Here is a 27,124-nt window from a genome sequence, read left to right on the forward strand (position 1 = left end):
TTGAAATGTTTTTGTGCTAAAAGTTCAACAGAAACTGTTTTATCATCATTTTTTGCAGGAAAATTTATGATTAATTTAAAAAAAAAATTAAAATTTTCCAAATTTTATTATTTAAGTGAAATAACTATCTACTCACCGTGTTTATTTTTCGCAATAATGACATGTATTGACTATTTACATTCTAAATATCTTGAGAACGGTTGCTCGCAGCGATTTTTACCAAGAGACATTTTTTACGTAAAAAGTCACGGAAATGTATATTTTTTAATTCAGTAGTTTTATACAGGTACGGACAAAAAGTTATTACTGTTCAAAACAGTTGAAACACATATAGGTGGCACTCCCTACAAATAGGAAGCATATTGACATCAAAATCAAATTTCTCATGCCAAAAAACTTCCAGACACCAATTTTCATCCAAATATTCACGTTACTGTGAAATTATTTGGAAAAAATCTAAATCAAAATGAAACTTCTACACCCTGTATCTCCGAAACTAAGCATTTTAGGACATACCTTTATACGAACTATTTTACTTATTTTTATCTGCAGAATATGCTGCCGAAGTGTCCGGAATACAGTTCGGACCACCCTGTATATTTATTAATAGGGAAATACACTTAATATAACAGGGTTCCAATCAAAAAGTTGCCGTAATGTATTTAATTAATAATAATAATAACTGTTTTTGGAGACGACATTACGTTCATAAAATTTTTTGATCATTTATATCTCAAATTAACTCTATTTTTATTCTGTGCATGATTTTATAAGGGTATCTATGAAAAAGTTGCTTATGAAAAATAGGGGTTGCCACGATTCAAAGTCGTTCCTAATGCTTTATACGGCCCCCAAACAGTGCGTCGGGCATCTGTAGGCCCTATAATAAAAAATAGGAATTTTGTCGAAAGTGCCAACCTAAAGTATGTGTTAGGATGTATTTCAAGAAAATATTTTAACTTCTACACGGTGGCTCAAAAAAGTGTGAATGGATCGGGATGATTTTTTAAATGGAACACCCTCTATAGTATTCCTTTGTTAGATGGAAAATAGTTAAAAACGAATATTTTTTGAATTCAAAGTATTTCAAAATCTGTATCTTGTGTCAATATCAGTCTGGTATTTTATCGTTGAAAGAGCCTTATGTAATAAAAAAGCGAATATTTGCAAAACCGTTAAACAATTTGAAATACTATAAACTCAAAAAAAAAACAGTGGCGCATCCAGAGATTGAGTCTGGGAGGGGTAGTGGCAATATTTAAATAAAGTAATAGGTTACGGTCAAAAGTGTGTGTGTATTTTGATTGATATTAAGGAAGGAGCATATCAAAAATCTAGGTCCACCGCGATGGGCCTCAAATATGACCGACTCTATTCCGGTTTATCAGTGCCGTTCTAATTTTATTTAAAAAATGTAAAACTATGATGTAGGGTAGACGTGGGGTAGACTCAATAATATGTTGTTTTATTTGACGTTGTGAATAAATGTTGGTAGTTATTAAAATTGTTACAAAAATATATAATTTTAATAAAAATAGATAAGTTATAATAATTATTTATTAACACAAACATCCGATACGCTACTGAAGCAGGTAAATCTGGTAAATCAAATTGACGTATCTAAATTCTTTGACATCTAATCTTTGACAAGTAGTAAATAAAAGCAAAAATGCAAGGAAAAATATATAATTAGTTAATTTAAGTGAATTTCATAAATGATCGGTTTACTACACGTATGTATATTATATAGTCACTTACTAGCGAAAAGTTGTTCCATTATTTCACTCGATTTTTGCCGAGATCTACCGCACGCTACACAACCAACTATTTTAGAGTCTTTTCGATAAATCGCGATAGTGTCACTGTTAATTTAAGTTCTGCCACAATTTCCATCTAGATTTACTACCTTTATACAACTATCAGTAGTAGAATAAATAATAAATAACATAAAATAAGCTCCGTAAAGACTGACACATCCACAAAATTTCAAATCAAATTCAAATGTGTCAAATGAATCGTCTAACAGAACTGTCAAGGTGTCCCCACCCTAGAGTGCTTTTTCCGCCCACCATGCATGAATACATGGATAGCATTATGCTCCTTCCTTAGTCTTCTTATTCAAAGGATATTATTAATTTATTTTCTGACAATTTTATTTTATAACAGATTTTCTTAGTTATAAATTTCATTCTGGGAGGGGTAATTACCCCCATTAACCCTCCCGTATATGCGCCTCTGACTCAAAAAATATTATTTTTTTAATAATCCATCTTTTATTATCAAAATGTTATCGAGCTTCATTTCTAAACCAACTGGACGCCGCTTTTTGTCGTTCATACGGTATTATAAAATAATAAACTTGTATGATAAAATATATATTCTTCGGGGCGTGCAAAATTCTTTTGGGGGTTGTATTAACAATAGCCTTAAACACATACATATATAATACACCGGGTGCGTCTGAAAAAAGGTGTACACCCCTATAATTTTTTTTATTTTTTCAGAAAAAAAACGATATTTGGTGTGTAAGTATGACATAAATTAGGATTGATTGACGTATTCAATTGTTTTTGGTCACTTGCTGTTTCATAGAAAATTACTACAACTTTTGATTTTTAAATGACACTCTCGGTATTTTTTTACTTTATATCATATCATATGTCAACTTTAGATATTTCGCATATGGTTTATTTGAAATTGTAACATGCGGTTCATAACGACAATTTGACTATAATAATTTAGAAATACCAAGTGTGTGGTACCAAATTATTCGTAAAATATGCATTTTCCAAATAGCTATAGTGAGCTACCCTGGTACTATTTGAGAAAATTGAGATATGAATAAAAATACGATTTGGACATCTTTTAATCAGTCAGGATAAGACACGAAAAACATTGGACGATAAAATCTATTTTTGTCGCAAATCTCAAAAATTTACATATGATATGTCATTCTATTCAGTGTCATTTTCTATCGAATAAAGTAAAAAAATACCGATGGTGCCATTTAAAAATCAAAAGTTGTTGTCATTTCCGGCGAAACAGGAAGTGACAAAAAAATTGAATACGTCAATCAATCCTAGTTTATGGCATATATTAATATACCAAATGTCGTTTTTTATCTGAAAAAATTAAAAGTTATAGGGGTGAGCCACTTTTGATACGCACCCGGTATAGTAGGTTTGTGTTTAAGGCAATTGAACATAATATATAAAAAAATCATAATCATTTCAGGAAACACTTTAGCTTATTTCAGTAATTTGCAATGAAATGGTTTAATTTTTTAAAACTGGATAAAAAATTATTTAAAGTTGTTCATTGTATCATAAGGATGTCTCTCATGATACAATGAATACAAATACTCAGATGTCACAGCCAACTACCGTAAATAATATCTTGACCAATATACGCTATAACAATGGTAGTGTATTCTGATAAATGATTATGATAGGTATGGTGTTCTGTATTTTTTTTTTGTTTAATTTATGATTGCAACTGTGATAGTGGAAGAAGTATAGAAGGACTCAAAAATAGGAAATTTATCTGTTTCAGTGATTGCCGAAAGTGAAAGGTTTAATTGTCCCAATAGTTCGGGATCCACCACAATTGCCAGACTTAGATCAGCGTTACTATGTGACTATGATACTTCCATAAGATCGGTGAAAGATCATCGGAACGCCACAACCGTATCATTTCGATTATTGCTAAAGTATTTTACTTATGTGAGTTTTTTAAAATGTACGTTGGGATGAAAACTGTTGATTACATGTTTTTTAGGATCATTTTACGCATACGTTGAGCATAGATGCCTGGTTTCCTACAGTAAGTAAAATGCTAAGAATATATCGAGGGGTGTCTCACTGAGGTAAAAATGTACATGTACTGCCAAAATATAATTTTCCTGCCAAGCGACTGCCGATGACTACGAAGAAGACTGCCAAGAAAATGTACATGTAATTCCAATAGCGAGACACCCCTTGGAATATATTATATAAACAAGGGTAAACAATAAAATACCTGTATATATTATAAACTTGATTCACGTATTTAATTCTTTTCGGCCACTTCCTGTTTCACTGGAAATGACTGCAACTTTTGATTTTTAAATGACATTCTTGGTATTTTTTAGCTTCATTTGATAGAAAATGACTAAATAGACTTTTTAATATATGCTAATGAGCCACCCTTGTTCTATTTAAAAAAAAAAATGGTTAAAAATACGATTTGGTAATCTTTTAACTGGCCAGGACAAGAAACAGTACGTAAAACAGACGATCAAATCTATGTTCCGAAGGCTCCTTATTGCCGTTTTTAACATAGCCATGGCACTCTAGATTGGAATTTAAAATACGATTTTTTAAGCAAGAATGTCAAAAGTTGACATATCATATGTCACGCTATTCAGGGTGCCATATAAATATCAAAAGTTGTAGTAATTTTCCGTGAAATAGGAAGTGACAGAAAACAATTGATTACGTCAATCAATCATAATTTATGTCATATACTTACATATCAATTCTCGTTTTTTTTTATTTATTTTTTATTTAAAGAAATAAAAAAGTTATAGGGCTGAGCTATTTTTGAGACGCACCCGGTATACGAACTTTTCAAAAATATTTATTTAAGAAACATATAACATATTACCCTAGACTTTATAATTCGAACTTTACCGATATATTTCACGTAATTTTTATTTTGTCACACGGTATACATTTGAAACATTTATAATGTTATTAAAATATTACTACATAGATAAATTTTTGTAGTGCAATGGTAATCCTGTATTTTTGGTGTGTTATATTCAAAATGCAAATATTACTGGTAACGTCAGGAAATGGTTTATTAAATTAAATAACTATAATCATACATCAGCTTCCTTCGTGAAAATTTAATGTAACTATTTATTCAATAAAAAACAGTACTAATTAGTACTAACATATATATTTTAGGCATTTTTTGTTTTTAATATTTTATAAAGGTGTATAGGCTTGGTGCACTCTCCGCCGGTGCTGCCACCATCGGAGAATAACGTAAACAACTCCTACTTACAAGTACACGGGTTTAAATAGCGAGAATACGAAAAATTTGTTGTAAAAGTGTTAGGAAGTATAATTTGTGAAAATTCTAAAAATAAAAAAAGGAAATATTTTGATATCTTTAGAAGGTCTAACTTATTATAATATATTATTCCAGTTAAAAAACTTTTTAGATGAGTTCAATTTCAATTACGGTAACGAGCATAGTTTTAATTTTTTGGTTTTGCTAGTGGGGCATAATTGGGACTATTTCGGCTATAACGAAATGTTTTAAAGGTACATAATTATAATTTTAGAAGATGTTCATAAAATATTTAATTACTACCCAGACAGCACATAATATCTTAAAGACGTCTTTTTATATCTTAATTAGGTCCTAACGCCTAAAGACTAAAATAACACAACTTTGGACATCATTTTAAAGATATTCATAAGATGACGAAATAAAACATTTTCAGGACGTCTCTAAAATGACATTAGAAATGATTAGAAATTTTAAATTTAATTTTTCTATTTATCTCGTTTTTTTCTAAAGTAGACGATAATCATAAAAAGGGGAGTATAATCTGGTATAATATGACAGATATATGGTATAATCTTAACAGAAATAAAAACATTATAATGATTTAATTTATAGGCGCAAATATGACGATTGACAGGCGTGACAGTTATCTTCTGTGGTTGTGGTTGATGTGAGGTTATCTGATCGAAAATCTCTGGAAAACCTCGCGGAAAATGTTTGTTCTTGTCGTTGTTGTAAGTTGTAAAAGGCGCGCAAAACCGTTTGGCAAAGGGACGTGATATAAAGTTTCATCAGAGAATTTACCAAAATTTCATCATTAAAGTTGACCAAAGAAGTTAAAGCTGATATTGTAGGTAAGCCAGGTAACTTTAAAACATTTAGGTTGTTAGATATATTTGAACAATTATCTTATTTCTATGATTCATATTTTAGATGCGCATGATAACACATCTGAAGTGGTTGTCCAAGAAGAAAATACCAATACATAACGTTTCGGTCAGATATATCACTATTATAAAATGTTAACTGTTCACTTCATATTGGTCAGTGTAACATCTGAGAGAAACATGCTTAATTTAAAAATTAAAGACAATGCCAGTCCAAGAAGATGTTTTATTTTATAATTCACCATTGTCTCCCATTTTCATTCATATTAAAAGACATCTTAAGTACATTGTTAAAATATATCTTAAAGACATTGTACTCAAGACGTCTTAAAGATGTTGGGTTTTTAACATCAGACGTTGGTAAGATACCTTTAATACGTCTAAAGGCGAAAATAGACGTCTTTGAGATGTCAGTAATGTTAAAACAAGTTGTCTTATAGATGTCTTTAAAATGTCACTGTGCTGTCTGGGTAGTTGATTAAAAAAATTATACCATTAATATTGCAAATTATATTTTATCCTCTCATGTCTTTTTAATTTTTGATTATGTAACCAGCACTTTGTTTATTCACTTGTTTCGTCGAACCAGTCCAATCCATTTTGCTTTTGATGAAATCGGTGTGAGAAACTACGAAGCTATAAAATTTTGTTTCGGGAGTGTTGAATATCCGGGAAAGTTGAATTATTGAATGTTATTGCAGCCAACAATGCCATACGCTCTCCTTTATGCGTTAAAATTTTTTCGGTAATTTTATTAACATTTAAAATTGTCACAACACGACAAGACGGTGGCGACGCCTAGTTCGATTTTTTTCACTTATTTTTTACTCGAAATAGCGTCACATCCCACAAACCTCGTACCAGAGTGTTTTATGGTCGCAATAACTGCTCTAGCAAAAACTAAAATACTTAAATATTATGACAAAACCACGATTTCAATATTATTTTAATGCGATCAAAATGACGGCCGGCGCGGCGGCTTGAAAAAAGGTAGGAATCATTTCTGATTTTTGCCGTTGAAGCGCTGTTGTCGGAATTTGTTGAAATCAACTGAAATGCACCAAGCCTGTAGGTAATGATATAATATGTAAGAATGAATTAAACCTACACACTATAAACGCGTTTCTGCACCTTTTCAGATATAAAATAACATAGGTACACATTTTTTGACGCTACGTTTAATACATTCTCACATAGATAAATGCAACAAGTTTAGATTGGAAAGCTCGTAAAAATTTTAGGTCGCGAAATTATTTTGGGTCGCGACCGTTTTACGCGATCTGGCGCTGCTATAGCGGTCGCTAAGAACAACGGCAAACAAAAACAGAAATAATTTTCTCTTGTCAAAGTCAGAATCTTCAAAAATCATAATAATCTTTCAAAATCTACACCGCTCTCATTAAAGAAATTCCGAAAAGTGTTTATAGCGTCCATTTTCAAAGTAATTATTGCTATATTGTGAGTTTAATTCAATTTTTATTTACTCCAACCGGTGATAATTGTGAAAAAGTGGCATTAAAAACTTAAAAAGCTGTGCTGTGAACTACAAAAACCATCGTGGATCGTGGCATAACGTCGGTTTCCAATGTTTCATAGGTATTTCATACATGCGTCCTTTAATAAAATAATGTTTCTTGTATGCAACACACTGTATTTTATTTATAAAATTAAACGAAAATAATAATAAATTTGAATAAACACTATTTGGCCAAATAGTGTTTACATTGTCATTATGGGCACTTTCCAATCTGAACTTGTTTCATTTATCTATGCATTCTCATTTCTTTTTCTGTCGTTTAAACCAGTGACAAAATCGTCAAATATCATTCTATATTTGACAAGCTGTAATATACTATATTTTTTTTGACATTTAGTACTGGACGGATCAACATCTTACCTGGAAGCCCGATGAATATGAAGGCATTAAATCCATCCATATGTCTTCCAGCTATGATCTATGGGTTCCTGATATTTCTATATATAACAAGTAATAGTTATAGAAAACAAAAGAACAAAAATCATCAACATTGTTTTTTTTTATAGAAAAGACCAGTCTAGTGATCCTAAAACACTGGCAGATACTTCTTGCGCAGTGAATTTTAAAGGTTCTGTACTATGCGTTCCTCCGATTCATATTGATGCTCTTTGCGTACCAGACTTAACAAAGTACCCTTATGACGTCCAGAAGTGTACAGTGCGCTTCGGATCTTGGGTTCACAAAGGAGAAGACCTGAAATTAAAAATGGTATTTGTACTGAATACATGTATTTGTATACATTTTGGTTGTAAATTAGAGGTATCCCACTTATTAGTAAAGATAAATTTTATAGTTTTTGTTAATCTGAGATATATTTCTTTGTGAAGCTAAAGGTACCACAAACAAAATTGTCATGGCCATCAATGTCGATGTTACAGAGCTGCAATTTCAGACAACCCTCGTATTTCAGTTGTCTGTAACATTTTGAAGAGAAAAATAGAAAAAATTAACAATAAATTACTAAAGAACGATAAGAGGCAGTAAAATTGTGGAGTTGAGGCAGTAGTCTGTAAAATTTTAAATGTTTGTATTGGAAATGATGATTTTTGTCCGTTGTTTATAGAAATAGATCTATATTATTATATCGCCATGGAAACCTTACAAAATAGACAAGTCGATTTATTGACAAACACAGAGAGTGGCCCATTTAAAAAACATTCAAACTCCAAAATGATTATACTAGGCAAGAAAGATATTAACTAGGGTCCTATAAGAATCCTTTTTTTTCCTTTTTGATAAGTTGTTAGATAAATTAATTTACAAAAGGTGTCTGATTGCAACAGTTTTCAAAACCCCCCGTATTCTGAAAACTAAGAGAGCTAAGGTAAATTTGTTAGCAGAATGTTTAATTTCATAAAACGCAATCTTTACTAATAAGCAACAGAGACATTTGCAACCAAAATGTGCTTTTTACACTCGTACTTTTAGCTGTCTTTAAATAAATTAACATTTAAATTTTACGCTTTAGAACATATAAGTATAAAAAATATATAGGAATCTTTTTAAAAAAATAGTATATTGTTTTATTAGGAGCAAAAATGATACATTTTGTGGCGAGGCTGTACGTTACATATATTTATTTTTATTGCATTACAGGTGAGCCACAAAAAAGTTTTATTTCGAATAGAAAATGCTATTTTTTTCAAAAGCCACAAATAATTTTTTAAGCAATTTCAAACGGTGTAAATAGTATAAAAATCTCTAAAAGTAATACCTTATAAGTAATTATATATATAGAGAGAATCTATGGTAACACTCGCTGAGTTTGACACTTTATTAATGTTTTGATTAATATTAATATGTTTTCGTACTTTTGTGCTTAGGCGTAAAAATGCTTTACTTGAAGAATTGGGAAGATACGCAACCTAATCGGCGAATTCGTGACAAGGTTAATTTTATTTCCCCTTGCGTCTCAAGTGCTGTACGGTGGAGACATCAATGGTTCTGCGCGGTCAACGCATACGCATAAAACACTTATTTTCTCTAATTCAGCCAACGAAGGCATATCGAAGACGTTGTGGATCTGACAGCGACAGTGTTGCCATATTAACATGTGTAATATCTGTAATACGTTTGACGAATGAAAAATGCGCGTTTATGTATTGAAAATTTATTTGCGTTAAACATGAGTAAACAACAAAAATAAAAATTCTGTTAGGTACTGAACATGTCGTATGATCGAGAAAAGTCGTTTAGTTTAGGCTTGGAAATGATGATTATTGATTAACGTATTACATACAACATTATTAACATAATGAAAAATAATCTTTTACGTATGAAATAACAGCGATCTTCATTTCCAATCCATCTCTGACGCCGTTCTTTGTTTAATCATATAATATTATATTAAATTGTTTAATGATAGAAAATCCGTATTATTAACGTACTCTACCGTCCGTAAATCTACGGATTATTCAGTGGTTCTGGCAACACTGTCTCCGACAACCACTCACTCTGTCGACTAAAAGCAAAACTACGATACAGTATTCTTTATCCGTTGAGCTATAAACGACGATCAGCGCGCAGCGGCGCAGAGCTAAACTAAATCTCCGAATTCTAGCACAGGCTGATGCTAGGTTGGGCATCTCAACGATATGTATAATTTTATATTTATTCTTTAGTTAACACCAACTGTAGATCTGGAAGATATGGAGCCTAATGGAGAATGGGAACTCCTATCCTTCAACACAGTATACCACAGAGGCAACTATTCTTGCTGTCCTAACAGTACCTATCCTTCAATAGATATCATTTTCGAAATCGAGAGACGTTCAGCTCCACATGCTGTCAATGTGGTACTACCATTATTAGGTAAATTTCATATAAAAGCATACAAAATTAAATAATTGTGGATAGCGGTGGTTCAATCGCATGTGTGTTTGCTGTTGACCCGAAAATACGAGGTTCGCGGTTCGATCCCAAGCGCGGTACGTCCGTCGCTTAATTTATTAAATAAACATATTTCTTTATCTATGTAGAACGAACACACACCAAGATAGCAGATGACAGATGGCAGTTATATCTATCTACCTTGGATATATTGGTCTTGTACAACCTAAGAGTACAACTTTCCTATAATAGTGTCGTTCGGCGATAAAATGTAAAGACTGTTCAGCCATCGTTCACAGTTACGCTGTGAACGTAATAATAAATGATATCATTATGCGTCGGGTAAAAACTCTTTTGCCAGTTTTTCTAAAAAAATAAATTGTCTTGATCAAAATTTTGATCAAGACCAATATTGGGTTCTAAAAGTGCAGATCGAGTTTAGGTATATATTTATTTATTATTTTTTATTATTACCATTTTTCAGATAAGTCCAAAATAACCGAGTTATTTAAGTTTGAAAATTTAAAAAAAATTGAATTTTTTTGAAAAAATTTGAGAGCCACCGGATATTTTCTGTATTAGCATCCTTTTTAATGCCGTAACCTATGCCGTAACCATAGAGTAAAGCCGTAACTATGGTAATATCAGAGATTAAGAAATTATACCGTGGGAAAATTTGCAGTGAACAGGCAGTTCTAAAAAGTTTTTAAAAAATATACAGGGAAATTTTAAAGAAAATGCACGATTTTCAACATATTTTTTTGCGAAAGAAACCTCATAGACGTGTTTCTGGGGTCGAAATATACCACCCCTGAAAATATTTGCACTTATTTAATACTCACCCTGTATCTATACCGGGTGCGTCTCAAAAGTGGTTCACCCCTATAATTTTTTAATTTTTTCAGATAATAAAACGAAATTTGGTATGTTCGTATATGACATAAATTAACATTGACTGACGTATTCAATTGTTTTTGGTAATTTCCTGTTTCACCGGAAATGACACCCTCGGTATATTTCTACTTTATTCGATACAAGACTATGAGATACTATGATAGAATGACATATCATATGAAACTTATGACATTTTCGCATATGGTTTATTTGAAATTGTAACATGCGGTTCATAATGACAATTAGCCTCGAAATACCAAGTATGTGCTACCAAATCGTCCGTGAAAAATGTGTTTTTTTCAAATATGCTAATGAGCCGCCCTTCTTCCATTTGGAAAAAATTGAGATACGATTAAAAATAGGATATGGGTATCTTTTAACTGACCAGGGGACGAAAAACATTAGACGATCAAAACTATTTTACCAAGGCTCTTTAATTAAAAATTAGTGTTTTTAACACAACCAAGGTACTCTAGATTGGAATTTAAAATACGATTTTTTTAAACGAAAATGCCAAAGTTGACATATGATATGTCATTTTAATTTAGAGTGTCATTTTCTATTGAATAAAGTAGAAATATACCGAGGGTGTCATTTAGAAATCAAAAGTTATAGTCATTTCCGGTGAAATAGAATCAATCCTAATTTATGTCATATTCTATCATACCAAATCTCGCCTTTTTATCTGAAAAAATAAAAAGTTATAGGGGGTGAGCCACTTTATGAGCCACGCACCCGGTATATCAAATATGAGTTTTAGGGTGTGTCTGAGATCAGTTCATATTGTTTAGAAAATGTTAAGTACGTTCCTATATTACTGATTGAGCGAGTTGTATAATGTATAATTTGTACCATTGCGAGAAAAAAAAAGTAGTACAAGAATTAGTAGTCCCAGATCAAGGACTGTTCGATCGTGTCAAATCGCCGCTGTCGTAGTCGCCGTGGAATGCTATGTACGTCACGCGCTGACCAGCGCTCCACAGTGCGGCGGATGGTTATTCTAGCGGGACAAAATCTTAAGAGCAATGTTTGGGACTTAAAATCTAAGAACGTAGCAAATGGTCTAATATATAGCAACTATATGGTTAAATTTATTTATTTATTAACAACTTAATTTATTAATAAATAAGTACAAGATGATAAAACTATGATATTATTCGTACATGACACACAAAAACCGTATTGTAAACTATTGCCAAATACATAAAATTATGATATCAAAAAACTCTTTAGCAGTTTTTTTTTAATTAATTTGTAATCTTGTGACACCCTCTATAATTTATTTAAAAAAAAATTATTTTTAAAATAATAAATGAGATAGATATTTTAATTTTAATTTTAACACTCGGTAATTGTAAATTCATATATAGTAAGTATCTAAGACAATTTTTTAAACTCAGTGCCTTTTGATGGAGTTGTTTTGTTTTTATACTATCCGATTGAAATGAATCTTTTTGGGCATTCATCTGTTAAGCTTGAACTCCCTGTGACTGTGACTACCTGTGTTGGTAACTATTAGTAACTCAAAAGATCTACATCATTTAATATATCGATATTTGAAAAAAAAGTGAAAGTTTGATATCTGCAGAACAAAGGCACGAAGGATTTTAACAAATAATATACGTACAGTAGAAAAGTACATACCTTTGGCAATCTTCAACATAATTTGGCTTTCTAATAAAATGTATAAGCACTTGTAAATATTTTGTTTTCGTATGATCTCTGCCTTGCTGAGCAGAAAACGACCAAATTTGGTTGATAAAAATTATCGAAATACAAAGAATATTCACGCATTTTTGTATCAATTGGAATGCCTACTATTTATTCTTATCAATACACATTTTTTGGTTTATTTCTATCAAAACGCTTTTGTCCCGCTAAATTAATCTTCCAACGCACTGTGCGCTCGTCCGTCAAATGCAAAAATAACTGTCACTGTCTAAAATCTTTAGCGCCAACTTCAACTCGGTCAGTAGATGACGTAAAAAAACTGACAGTGCAGGAAGATAAGAATCGAACTATCCTTATCTCTATAATAGTATCCTTGGTCCCAGATAGAACTCCTGGTCTATAAGGATATGAAGAAGGATATCGTCGAACAATACAATTATGCCACCTAACTTTTTAGGCATTACCATGAATTTGGTAATAATTGGTAGGTATACGTGGCGAAATAAAAGTATAAAAAATTTAACTATCTTTTAAAAATGGGCAATTTTTCAAGCTTTTTTTTATTTTATTATAGACCAGCAGATTAAATCATATTTTGTTGTGCTACTTTTTTTTATCGCAATGGTACTTTCTAAACCGTATAAAATTGTGATTATTTTGAAAATACGTGCAACTTTTAATGCGCATGCGCAAAGTAAGGTCCTCGAGAAAGACAAACCTATTGAACGTTTTATAAGTGCAATAAAGAAGGTTTGAAAATATCATGTCGTGATGTTGGAGACATATTTTTTAATGATAAACATATGACGTTGATTTATCCACGTAAATATATATGACCTAGGTTCTCAAGTGATTGAGAAAGTTCGACAATATATGACGTGACGGTGAACGATGGCTGAACATTCTATAGGTCCCGTGTATTTGTGAAAAACTGAAAACAGATTTCATCATAAGTACATGCGAGAATAGGCACAACTTGTTGACTGCTTTTTGTATTGAGTTACATCCATCTAAACTTTTCCTATTTGATATGGAACTAAACCAAACCAAACTAAAACCGCGCAAAATAAGTCACTGGTGTCAATAATTCAAACCCACATTAGCGAACCCTCGTATAAATATGCCGCGTAAAAAGGGGGACTGCAATATAACATTCATCTATTATAGTAGTATTTATTGTTGAAAATATGTTGATTATTGTAATTTAAAATCTTATTATTTTAGTTTGCATACTGATCACTCTAACTACAATGGCCATGTCTCCACTGAACAAAGACAGACTAATACTAAGTTGCGTGAACCTAATAGCCCATATATACCATCTACAAAACGTTTCATACGTAGTACCACTGTCTGGCGAGAACATACCTAGTCTACGTGAGTATTTATGTATATAAATTTCCTGAATGATTGGACGAATTTTGAGCATCAATTCAAAACTTAATCTGTTTGGGTACAATCATAAGCAGTTAAAATCCTTAAAAATATACTATTGATTATATTTTAATTAATTGCAAAATTATCTTAACAATAATTCCAATCTATTGATCATAAATTAATGAAAAATTTACAAAAAAAGCAAGTAATGTTGTAATAATAACAAATGAGGAAATATTTATCTATAATATACCGATCGAGTCATCATAAAAGCGTGGTCTGGATTTTAACGTACAAGACAATGATTTCTACACACATAAAAATCGGGAACACTGTATGCCGCTTTTTATTTTGTCTCTCTGTTTGTCAACCGGTCATTTATATTTATCTCGGTAGTATGCATTAAAATTCAGGCTACGTAGATAAAGTGTCCAGGATGGTATACCGATTTGGTCATTTCAGAAATGTGGTCTGGATTTTATCGTGAAAGACAGTAGGCAGCTTAATGGAAAATCAAATATATAAAAAGAGATAATAGTTTGGTTAATAGATTTCTTCTATGCGGTATTTTGCATCAAAAGTTCAAACCGCACAAGTATGCTTTTACGAAAAATGTTTGCAGCTAGGGTTGGAATCTTACTTTTCACAATTAGTTACTAATTTTACTACAGGTGTAATAGATTATATTTAGCTTAGATATATTATCTTCATATCAGTAGTATACATGAGAGTTTTTAAAATAGTTTATTTTTATCTACACAAATTTTTCTACAAACGTAAAAACCGGCAATACTGTATGCCGCTTTTGATTTTGTCTATCTGTCTGTCAACCGGTCGTTTATATATTATTCTCTGTCTTACACGTTAAAATCCAGACCACACTTCTAAAATGACCAAATCGGTATATAATACCAGGTGCGTTTCGAAAGCGGCTCACCCCTATAACATTTTTATTTTTTCAGATAAAAAACGAGATTTGGTATGATAGTATATATGACATAAATTAGGATTGATTGACATATTCAACTGTTTTCGGTCACATCCGGTTTCACCGGAAATTACTACAACTTTTGATTTTTAAATGGCACTAATTATATTTTTTTACTTTATTCGATAGAAAATGACACTCTGAATAGAATGACATATCAATGTCAACTTTTGACATTTTCGCATATGGTTTATTTGAAATTATAACATGTGGTTCATAATGACAATTTGACTTGAAATACCAAGTGTGTGGTATCAAATTATTTGTAAAATCCTTTTTCCAAATATGCTATTGAGCCACTCCCATTCCATTTGAAAAAAATTGAGATACGATTAAAAATACTATATGGGCATTTTTTAACCGGTCAGGACACTAAAAACATAAGACGATCAAATCTATTTTTCCATTCCTTGGTTAAAAATTATTTGTTTATTGTTTTTAACACAGCCAAGGCAGTCTAGATGAAAATTTAAACTACACTTTGTTTTTGAGTAAATATGTCAAAAGTTGACATATGATATGGCATTCGATTCAGAGAGTAGTTTTCTATCGAATAAAGTAAAAAAAAGGAGGGTGCTATTTAAAAATCAAAAGTTCTAGTCATTTCCGTTGAAACAGGAAGTGACACGGTTTTTTATCTAAAAAAATAAAAGAGTTATAGGGGTGAGCCACTTTCGAGACGCACCCGGTATATGTATACAGTGTATCAAAATAACTTTTCTTAGGTGGAAGAAAACATTTTAAAATCTATTTTTTCACTTCAATTTTCTTCAATACACACTATATGCACAAGCTGAGTCGATAAGTTGTAAAAAAGTTCTTGAACATTATGCAATAAAAAATACTCCAACTTTTAACTAATATTGCTATATCTCCATTTTGCAAGATATCTTAATATCAATTCACAAGATTTGCAAGATATCTCAAAAAACTGTTCATCGATTAGTATACAGAATTAACATTTTGATGAATTTCATCAGGGTGTAAATCTGATTACTCAACTATTAGTTCAGCTTGATATAATGTATTTGTTAAAAACAGTTAAACAAATCTTTCCTTATTTTGTTTAGTGGCCATTTCAAGGGATTCGACTTTACTAGCCGGCTTCAGCATAGTGGCGACCATTTTCTTAAAATCGTTGATAACTACTCAGAGCTTCACTCCATCTTGGGTATCTGGAACAGTTTCGGTTTTGGTTAGTTCCAGACCAGGACAGATTATATTTTTGGCAGACAACTCTTTGAAGGTAATTATTCTACATTTTAAAACAGTTTTAAATGACATTAATTTTCAAATTTGTGGAACTATTATCTAATATGAAAGTATATGAATTTTGGACTTCCATTGTCTATTGTATTTATTCTTACTTTACGTAACGTTTTTGGTCAGATGTATCATTACAGGATCAAGTGTGAACTGTATCATATGTGGTAAGATCGAAAAAAAACGACGTCCAGTTGGCTAGCAAATGACGATCGAAGATATTTCTCATATAAATTTGCATATAAAACGAGAGCGATCTTTATTTCATAGCCTTCTCTGACGCCGGTTTTTTCGATCATACGGTATTATGTATTCAGGGTGGTCCATTAGTGCAAGGAAGTCCAATATCGTTCTTGTCGAATATACGAAATAAAGTTTTATACAGATGTTGCATATAATGGGACATATTTTATATGTTGTATGTAAAAAACTAGTATGTATACAACGAATATCTGCAAAATAGCTAAAAATTAGGAACACTTTATATACAAAAATTATAATTTTTTTAATTCTGCATCTAAACGAAAAATAATATACAGGGTTTTTCATTTAACAACAGCAAAAAATACCCTGTGTATAGAATGCAAATATTAATATTCCTTTACGAGTTTATTTTTATTCTTGCTGTTTAGGAAAACATAGTTGAAGTTAAGTATGAATAAAGTCATGTTTGAACCAGTTTTTAACCACATTTTATGTAACCACAGTTTTTGTAAATAAGACATACACTGTGTTAGTTTTAAAACTTCCCATCCTTAATATCTTTCTTGAAGTGAAAAATATGAAAAATCTGAAAGACGCGTCAATTTTATTTGTAAGGGGGACAGTTTAAATGAATATTTTTACCCTTTTTCTTTCAACCTCCTAGGAGGGGTAGATGTCACCCTTACAATCTTTAATGGGAATGGGGGTCAAGTAGCACATCGTTTTAAAGGGCGTTTAATTCTCTTTTCAGTGGTATCCTACTTTGTTGCTTTTTGTCGAGATGTTTGTTTCCGAATAATCGCGTTTCAAAGTTGCAAAAACAATTAAACATGTCTGCACTCGGATTTTGGTTTTCAGGCTAGTGTTTACACAAAAATTATTGCAATGGATTTCCTTGTAGTACAAATGATTAGATTAGGCTACTAGGTGACATCTGTCACTCCTATGGGGTTAAAAGAAAAAGGCTAAAAATATTCATTTAAAGTGTCCCCCTTACATATAAAATTGACGTCTCTTTCCGGTTTTTCATATTTTTAACTGCAAGAATGACATTAAGGGTGGGAAGTTTTAAAATTGACAGTGTAGAATGGCAACACCACATAGGGTTTCAAATAAAAATGGTGTACTGTATCCAGAATTCTGTGCTGAATCCAATTACGTACAGAAAAATGAGGAGTGAAATTTAAAAAAAACTTGCATGCATCGTTATAAATATAAACCAAGTAACATCTCTCTAAAATTTTTTTCATATCTTCGACTACAACGATTATATTGGACCGTGTATACTAACCATAGACTAATGTCATGTACTAGAGATAGATTGGACACTGATATAAAACAAATGGGTCCGTCATTTAGAGCCACCTGGTTATCCGGAAGAAACTAATGGAGAGTTTTGGCATAACATAATTTTAGCGTTCCGTTACTTATTAACGCTAACTAAAAGGGTAACCTTATTCAAGCTCAAAATTACTCCTTGTAAAATATAAAATAATAAATATAGACTTTTTTGTTGCATTTTATGTTTTATTAGATCATTAGAAGTGTAACATAATTAAAACAAAATTAAAATATATACATACATTTTAAACACCAACAATAGAGCACATAGCGCCTATTTTTTGATTTAACAAATAAATTATAGCAAAAATATTATAGACTACTAATTAACTGTTACAAAAAATACTATATATTACCAACTATGTACTTACTTATTTATGATTAAACTATTTTTTTTATTTGGTTCATAAATTTATACTTTCTAAAATGTCAGAATGACTTTAATAAAAAAGTTTAGTATCTAAGACGAAAATGATGATCGACTCTAAATATCAGAATGCACAAACTAATAAAAACACAAACTATAAACACAAATCACTGAAATCACCGAACTTTCCGATAAATCAGGAATATCTGAATTAATGATTATTTAAATAATGATCAAAATAATGATTTAAAAATAACTTGACGGATCACCAACATTTTGTCAAAATGTCAACAGTTTTTGTCTAATTGACATCAATTAGACAAAAACTAGACCACAGACAATAGTCAACATAGGGATTGTCATGTCATCTTCATATATAAATTAGAAACCTGTACTTTAATGTCTTTTGCGCCGTCTGGCGATGCGGAAGAAACTAAATTTGGAGTTCTATAAAATTACCATTGAGTGTCTAGGGCATGATACTAACCAATATGGCAGGCATTAGCGTAACTAGCAATTTATCCTGGGGGTAGATTAGGGGTGGTTAGGCAAAGGGGGGCGGGGTTGAGCCTAGGGGGGCCTAGGGCTTTCGTTTTTTTAAAAAGGAAAAATAATTTAAAAAAACACATTTTTTGAATAAAACGTTTACATGAATTTCTCTATCAATAAATTTCATAGACTTGGTTATCAAACCGTGTTCGTGTAAATTACTTAAATACCTACCAATTTTCTAAAAAAATAAAAATTCACACATTTTTTTGAACACACAAAATAATATTAACTAAACAAAATTAGAAAACGTCATTTTTACTGCATCACAGGCAAATAAAAATTAATACGTAGCTAAGAGTCATAATTCAGGATTTCTCTGGGGGGTGCCCAGCAGCACATGGGGGTGCCCGGCACCACCAGACACCCATGTAGTTACGCCAATGATGGCAGGGAGTAAGTACATTAATAAGTGGCAAAAAAATCAGGTGGGGATTACATATTTGAAAATATTCTTTATAATCCTTGAGTTATTAAAAATGCTATGAGTAAATATATAAGTATATTAATCTTAACCAATGTTATACTAGGGTTCCGCATCAGCTGAAAATAAAGAAGATGGTGTTACGATCATTTCCAATTCAGAATCTCCTCCACCAAGTTCAAACTCAGACTGGGCAGTTTTTGGCAAATTTATTGACGTGCTGCTATTTATCGTTTACATTATTATTTATTTCATTCTAATTATTATATTTTGAAAATACGTTTAAATTATGTTAGATTAAAGTATTTTTGTTACCTATCGAATTTCATAGATAATAAAGCGATTTTAGTAATCTTCTTATGTTTTTTCTCTTCACACATATTCTTAAAAATATTTTTTATATATTTTTTAATACAAACTTTAAATGTATGTATTGTTATCACCCGTTTATATATCAATTTGTTTTTGTTCTTTGTCTTTGTAAAAAATAAAATATCCCAATCAAAACAGACATTTCAATTAACAATAATTCGCATAGAGCTGAAAATTGGTACAGGTCTTAAATACACTATTATAAATGATATCTGAAAAATCCCCATTCCTCCCACGTCTGCTAAAAAAATTATAGGTTAAACGTCAAAAATATGTTTTTTTTTGCTTTTTTCTCCTAAACGGTAAACGCTATCGCAAAAGTACCTTAAACAAATGTTGTAGACCATTAAATTTTCCACAATAATGGTTCTTATACTTTTTTTACGAACCACCATTCCTGAGATATGGCGGTTTCAAAAGTTGAAAAACTCGTATTTTTCATGTTCATTTTTCTGTGAGGTAGTGTACTGGGCGCGGTTTTTTAACGTGGTTTCCCCTGTAGGCCTAGTCCACTTTCTATTGTGGTTTTATTACACATACTATTAATTTTAAAAAACGGTGCTCTTGGTACTGATTATAGTCGAACGGATTATTGTTGATTTTGGGAGAATTTTAATCTGAGTGGTAATCTTCAAATGATACTTTAACAGTAATGTCTCCTTCGCTTTCTTCTTTCTCATCTTTTTTCGGAATATCTGGAAATCCATCTATGACAGATGCATCAGTTGTCTCCTTATCAAAATCCTCATTTGTATTTTAGTCAATATTGACAATTAGTACATATTGGTGTAGAAAATAATCCGACTCTTTTACAACCACATTTTGCGCTACAACCCTTTTTGCGATTGCAAAAAATTGTGTTAAGTCGTTTTTCTGGAGCAGGTGGAAGTAAAGTTTTAATCAGCTCCAAAGTATTATCTATAAATTTCCAGCCCCGGTCTTCTGGGTACAGTTGATTGCCTAGCCACAATTGAACTTGATAGTATACACGATATAAGTGTTGACAGGCAGAAGCAGATGTTGTAGGAAGACAAGAAAGTTGTACGATTTTATTGTTCCAAGTGTTTTTAACAAAACTTAAATATCTATACTTGTCTATAGAATCAATTTTTTTTTGGAGCACCATATATAGCAAGAAGCAAGCGAATTCCACTTGTGATGATGACTTGTGTAGAAGAGTCAATCTTTTTGAATACGTCTGCGCACACATTACTGTTGAAGTATCATTTGAAGATTACCACTCAGATTAAAATTCTCCCAAAATCAACAATAATCCGTTCGACTATAATCATTACTAAGAGCACCGTTTTTTAAAATTAATAGTATAATGTGTAATAAAACCACCATAGATCGTGGACTAGGCCTACAGACTACACTTTTGAAATTGCCATATCTCAGGAATGGTTGTTCGTAAGAAAAAAGTATAAGGACCATTATTGTAGAAAATTTAATGGTCTACATTTGTTTAAGGTACTTTTGCGATAGCGCTTACCGTTTAGGAGAAAAAAGAAAAAAAAAAACATATTTTTGACTTTTAACCTTGAATAATTTAGCAGACGTGGGAGGTGTGGGGATTTTTCAAATATTATTTATAATAGTATATTTAAGACCTGTACCAATTTTCAGCTCTATGCGAATTATTGTTATTTAACCCTCTTTTTTTGTTTATTTTGACTGGGGTATAAACACTACCTACAAATAAATGTCTGCACGATGTTTATTAAAGCCCCTGTTTGATTAATTAGTTTATAAGGTATTTGTAAAATATTTATAGCTGATGCATAAAATATATACTTACGGAACAATTATCAACGATGAATTTGTTAATGAATGATGAATAAACTATTTTTTTTTTAATTTGAGGTTATTGAAATGAGTGATATCGCACGTATACCGATATATTTTAGGAATGTTATTTACAGTTTACAGATATAAGATACGAGTATCTATAATTCACAGGAATCTAATTTCAAATGGTACAGGAAATACAATTCAAGCAAACAATATGTACTGATTTTAACTGATAAATTTAAGTTGTACCGAAAATGTATTAGGTACATTATTTTCTTAAAGATATTTAAGAATTTAGCATTTAAAGAAAACATGATTAAAATATAATTAATCCCGTAAAAAAATAGGCATTGAGTCTGTCTAATTTTCTTTTTACTTGTATCAACTTTACAGTGGCCGCGTAAATGATCGAATCCCCTTACCTCTTTATTTTTTGCTAAGTCCTGCATATACCGGGTGTCCCACTAAGAATAGCTCTCGGCTGTATCTCGGAAAGCATTAGCCCACAGAACACACTAAAGAAGAACGCTAACTCCCATGCATTTTTTAGTTTCAAAACGGTTTCAAATTTGTAAAGAAATCTGTAATCTGTATATTGAAGTGGCGCCATCTAGCCACCCAGGAAAGTAACAAATGTGGCGGCAAATTTAAATAGATGCAATTTATTTTTAAGCAAGACGTATTGATTTGTTCGCCAGTTAGAGCCTTAGGTTAGAGCCAATCAGATTACTACAAAATAATGTGTAGTCATCTGATTGGTCCCAAGTTGGCAAACAAGTCAAATGGTAAAAAACAAGGATTTATATATAAAGGTTAAACCAGGTTAAACTATTGTAAAGTATTAAATGGTTTGCTTATATCATTGTATGTGCATAAAAACCTACAATAAATAATTTATTTTAATTTACAGAAAATTATACCATGAAACATTTTACAAACAAATAAAACAACAGATTAAAAAGTATAATATTTATTATAGTACCAGATTTAAGAACACATAACAAATATCGTTGGAATACAAGAGAAAGTGACGTCCATTAGAAACAATGTTTTATTTACATGTATTTTTACATATGGACTTGAACAATTGTGTAATATCACATTGTGGAGTTTATGTACAAAAATATGGAGTTGATCAATTTTTTTGTAAAAATATATGGCTTTGTAAATATTACATTGTTAAAAATAAAATTCACGAAAATTTGGACTTGGTTAGGTTACCTCACTTTCTCGGATTATTAAATAAAATTGTTAGATAAATCAAAGACCTTAAACTTAAACCTTACCTTTAATAAAGATCTTAAAAATCAAACACAAAACAAAGTTCAAAAAAAATTCAAAAATACAAAATCACGATTGTAAAATGAAGATTGCAAAAAACACAGCCAAACAACCAAAAAACAGCGAAACGCACATCTCCGTTCAATTGCAAAATACAACTGAAGAGGAAGGAGGAAGCCGGAAACGGAAAACTGATTTGACATACAGAACAATGACAGAACATAATTAATAGGCCTATTTAGGCAACTATAAAAACCATTTTGTACGCAATTGTTAGGCAACTAGAAAAATTAAAATAAAAATACGCCATCTAGCGCCCCAGGAAATTACTACCCCAAAAACAGATCGTTCAAGGTCATGGTACAAAGAAAACAAGGTATGATCGATAGCGGCTCCAATTTCGTGAAGTTTGCGCATACCACCTGTGACGTCATACGCCATACAGAAAAATATCCATATTGTTCAATTGCCACTAATAAAAAAAAGACCTAAAATAGGGAAGAATCAGGACATAACCCCAAAAGTTATGTCAAATTATCGAGCTTGACATTTGAAAAATTATTTTCGCGTTTATTGTGTCATCTGTTTGACAATTTGAAATTGGGGCGGGGAGCTTGCCGACCAATGGTGTGATTTTAAAATCGACGAAATACTAGAATACCATAATATCAGAGGTATTAATATGTAATATGTAATAACTAAGATATTAATAACAGTGAACAAGAACCGATGATTCGGTGAAGTCATGGTAGGCTTTGGAAAAAAGTTGCTTTTCACGTAATAGTATAAACGTCAAACTGTTAATAGATCAATATTTTGATAGTTTTAGCCGCGTTTTTTTATCTTTTAATTGCTTTTTTCAAAATACCTTCATTATTTGAAGTAGTTGTTGGCATTTTGAAAAAGCAATCAAAAGATAAAAAACGCTGCTAAGACTCTCAAAATGTTGATCTAATAACAATTTGACGTTTATACTATTACGTGAAAAGCAACTTTTTTCCAAAGCCTACCATGACTTCACTGAATCATCGTTAGACTAACTGTTTCTATCTTATTTTTTTGTTGGAATGAGCATAATCAAGAGAGCTACTGATACCGTGTTGTAAAAATAAGGTAATTAAGGGCTTATTTTTTGGTATTTATTATAATTTTGCTAATATCTTCGGTTTGAAAGAAGATATCAAGATGTGGTTTTTGCTAACTTTTTAAGCTTTTACTACTCTTTACTATCAGTTAAAATTAATAATAATAATAATAATAATAATAATAATTACTTATACTATTGCGTTTATTTTTTTTTGAAAAAACGCGCAATGTTTGTTAAATTGTAAAGACAACGCCCCCTAGCGTCTACGTTCAAAAGCATATTATTATTGTTTATATGGTACAGTATAGAGTAAGAAACGCTCTTTTAAACGAGCCCTAGCTTGTTGGATTCCGATCATCCAGTCCAGAGTTATTAATATTTAAATAAAAACAGATCTAACCTTCCCCCACCACTTTATTTTGGTAGATAGGGGAAAATGGCTCTAACAAAAAATATTCAAAATTTGCTGAGGATTATGAAGCTATTACTTATAGTACACCTTATCTAGGCAAAATGGTGTAAAAACTCCATTTTCTTATTTTTTGTTGCAGTTGCGCCCCCTAGCGGTCGTTCTACAAACTTGAATAATTTACAGCGATTTTTCATAGCCTCTTTAGTTATAAATATTTTTCTCCGCAGCCCATACGGCTAATACTTTCTGAGATACAGCCGGGAGCTATTCTTAGTGGGACACCCTGTACATATTGCGATTAAAATTCGCATGTATACAGGGTCGGTAAGGCATGACTTTGTTTGCCGATTTTCGTGTTACGACACACGACAATCAATAAGCTTCATACATAAGATACCAGGTGCGCATTTTTTTTTTATTTTTTCAGATAAAAAAAAATGAGATTTGGTATGTTAGTATGTGACATAAATTAGGATTTAATGACGTATTCAATTCTTTTCGGCCACTTCCTGTTTCATCGGAAAAAACTTTTGATTTTTAAACGGCATGCCAAACCAAACCAAACCTTCGGTATTTGTTTACTTTATTCGATAGAAAATGACACTGAATAAAATTACTTATCGTATGTCAATTTTTGACATTTTTGCTTAAAAAAACGTATTTTAACTTTCAATATACCGGGTGCGTCTCAAAAATAGCTCACCCCTGATGACTACAACTTTTGATTTTTAAATGGTACCCTCGATTTTTTGTTGCTTTGTTCGATAGAAAATGGTACTCTGAATAGATTGACATATCATAATATGTAAACTTTTGACATTTTCGAATATGGTTTATTTGAAATTGCAACATGCGATTCATACTCGAAATACCAAGTGTATGTACCAAATTATTCGTAAAAAAACGTTTTTTCCAAATATGCAAATGAGCCACTCTCGTTCCATTTGAAAAAAAAATTGAGATATGATTAAAAATACGATTTGGGCATCTTCTAACCAGCCAGGACAAGACACGAATAACATTAGTCTATCAAATCTATTTTTCCAAGGCTCCATGATTAAAAATTAGTGTTTTTAACATAGTTAATGGCACTCTAACAAAATAAAACACTAAACTATAGTTTATAATCATCTGATGCTAACATGGTTAGCGAAACGCGCGTCCAGTGTAAAAGTAAAAGTGTTTTGGTGTATTGTGGTGATTTAGTGTTTTATTTTGCTGTGTAACACCAAAGGTTCAACTCTAATCTTATGGCACTCTAGATAGAAATTTAAAATTCAACTTTCTTTAAGCAAAAATGTCATTTTCTATCGAATAAAATAAAGAAATACCGATGCCTAACCATTTAAAAATCAAAAGTTGTAGTCAGTTTCGGCGAAAGAGGAAGTGACAGAAAACAACTGAATACGTCAACCAATCCTAATTTATGTCATATCAAACAAAAACATACCAAATCTCAAAAAAGTTATAAGGGTGAGCCACTTTTGAGACGCACCCGGTAGAGTGCCATGGATGTGTTAAAAAAAACTAATTTTTAATCAAGAAGCCTTAAAAAATATATTTGATTGTCTAATATTTTTAGTGTTTTGTTTTAGCCGGGTAAAAGATGCCCAAATCGTATTTTTAGTTATATCTCATTTTTTCAAATGGAACAAGGGTGGCTCATTAGAATATTTGGAAAAAGCATTTTGTAGGAATAATTTGGTACCACATACTAGTAATGGGAATACTGGTTCCACACCTATCAATCAATCCTAATTTATGTCATATACCAACATACCAAATCTCGTTTTTTTTTCATCTGAAAAAATATAAAAATTATAGGGGTGGGCTATTTTTGGGAAGAACCCGGTATAGTAAATAAAGAAATAAGAGGAAATATTTTTCCAAGCGCATGAACTATAGTGTCGGATTAAGTGGTCATGTAATAAACACTTTGCACTTTTCTCTCTCCGACTTTCAAGATCGTCATAGAGATTCAGCCGCTAGATACGTAAATACCACTGTCTCTTACCGATATTGTATACCGATTTGGTCATTTTAGAAGTATGGTATGGATTTTAACGTGTAAGAGTCTTTGGTGTAAGACAGAGTAATATAAATTACCGGTTGACTGACAGAGAGACAAAATCAAAAGCGGCATTTTTCCGGAATATAGGGATACCCTGTATAATCCAATTAACAGGCTTGCATAATAATAATGCAATAAATATTTTTTAAATTGCGACATAAGTATAATTTTAAAAATAATAACACGACAGTAATTTAAAACATTTGAAAAAAAAGCATTGTCACTACCGCATCTTGGAAGACAATTATTATTAAAAAAAACACACACAAGTACCTCTTAAAGTAAAAAAAAATCTCCATATTGTCTAAGGGGGCCTAAAATTATTTAATTTATTTATCTTTTACCAATCAAATACTAATTTCTTGTGCATTTATTTAAAATCGACCAATAAGATTGCTGGGTTATTCAAAATCTTATCTTAATATAAAATACAAAAGAAATCACTGACTGATTTCTATAAAATAATTTATCTTACTTCCCAAGCAATCTTTTGTAATGTGAATAGTGCGGCCAGAAGTAATATAGAGTTTATAATATATCTTAATTATTAATAAAATAAAATGGAGACAACGGCATCATCATCAACTTTAGTTATAAATAGTAGTGGTAGTAAAAGTAGCAGTAAAAATATTAGTTATTTGAAAAGAACGTGTTGGGTTTTAAATTATGTATATCATCAGGCTTTAACCCTTATTAGTATATTGTTCATATGGATACTGAT

At 31.2% G+C, this 27,124-nt stretch overlaps 1 protein-coding gene across 1 annotated transcript in view; it reads left to right on the forward strand.

Annotated features, from left to right (window-relative positions):
* LOC115890290 (neuronal acetylcholine receptor subunit alpha-7-like) overlaps positions 1 to 19,745 on the forward strand; it is a 28,585-nt gene extending 8,840 nt beyond the window's left edge. The window contains exons 4-9 of the mRNA XM_030910468.1: positions 7,820 to 7,932; positions 7,989 to 8,190; positions 10,104 to 10,293; positions 14,101 to 14,253; positions 16,312 to 16,487; positions 19,496 to 19,745. Coding sequence (XP_030766328.1) covers positions 7,820 to 7,932; positions 7,989 to 8,190; positions 10,104 to 10,293; positions 14,101 to 14,253; positions 16,312 to 16,487; positions 19,496 to 19,663 — 1,002 coding nt within the window. The 3' untranslated portion in view covers positions 19,664 to 19,745. The remainder of the gene's footprint in view (positions 1 to 7,819; positions 7,933 to 7,988; positions 8,191 to 10,103; positions 10,294 to 14,100; positions 14,254 to 16,311; positions 16,488 to 19,495) is intronic.
* Positions 19,746 to 27,124: the final 7,379 nt, after the last annotated feature.

The sequence above is a fragment of the Sitophilus oryzae genome, unplaced genomic scaffold, assembly GCF_002938485.1.
Source record: "Sitophilus oryzae breed Bouriz unplaced genomic scaffold, Soryzae_2.0 scaffold_860_pilon_pilon, whole genome shotgun sequence".
NCBI lineage: Eukaryota > Metazoa > Arthropoda > Insecta > Coleoptera > Curculionidae > Sitophilus > Sitophilus oryzae.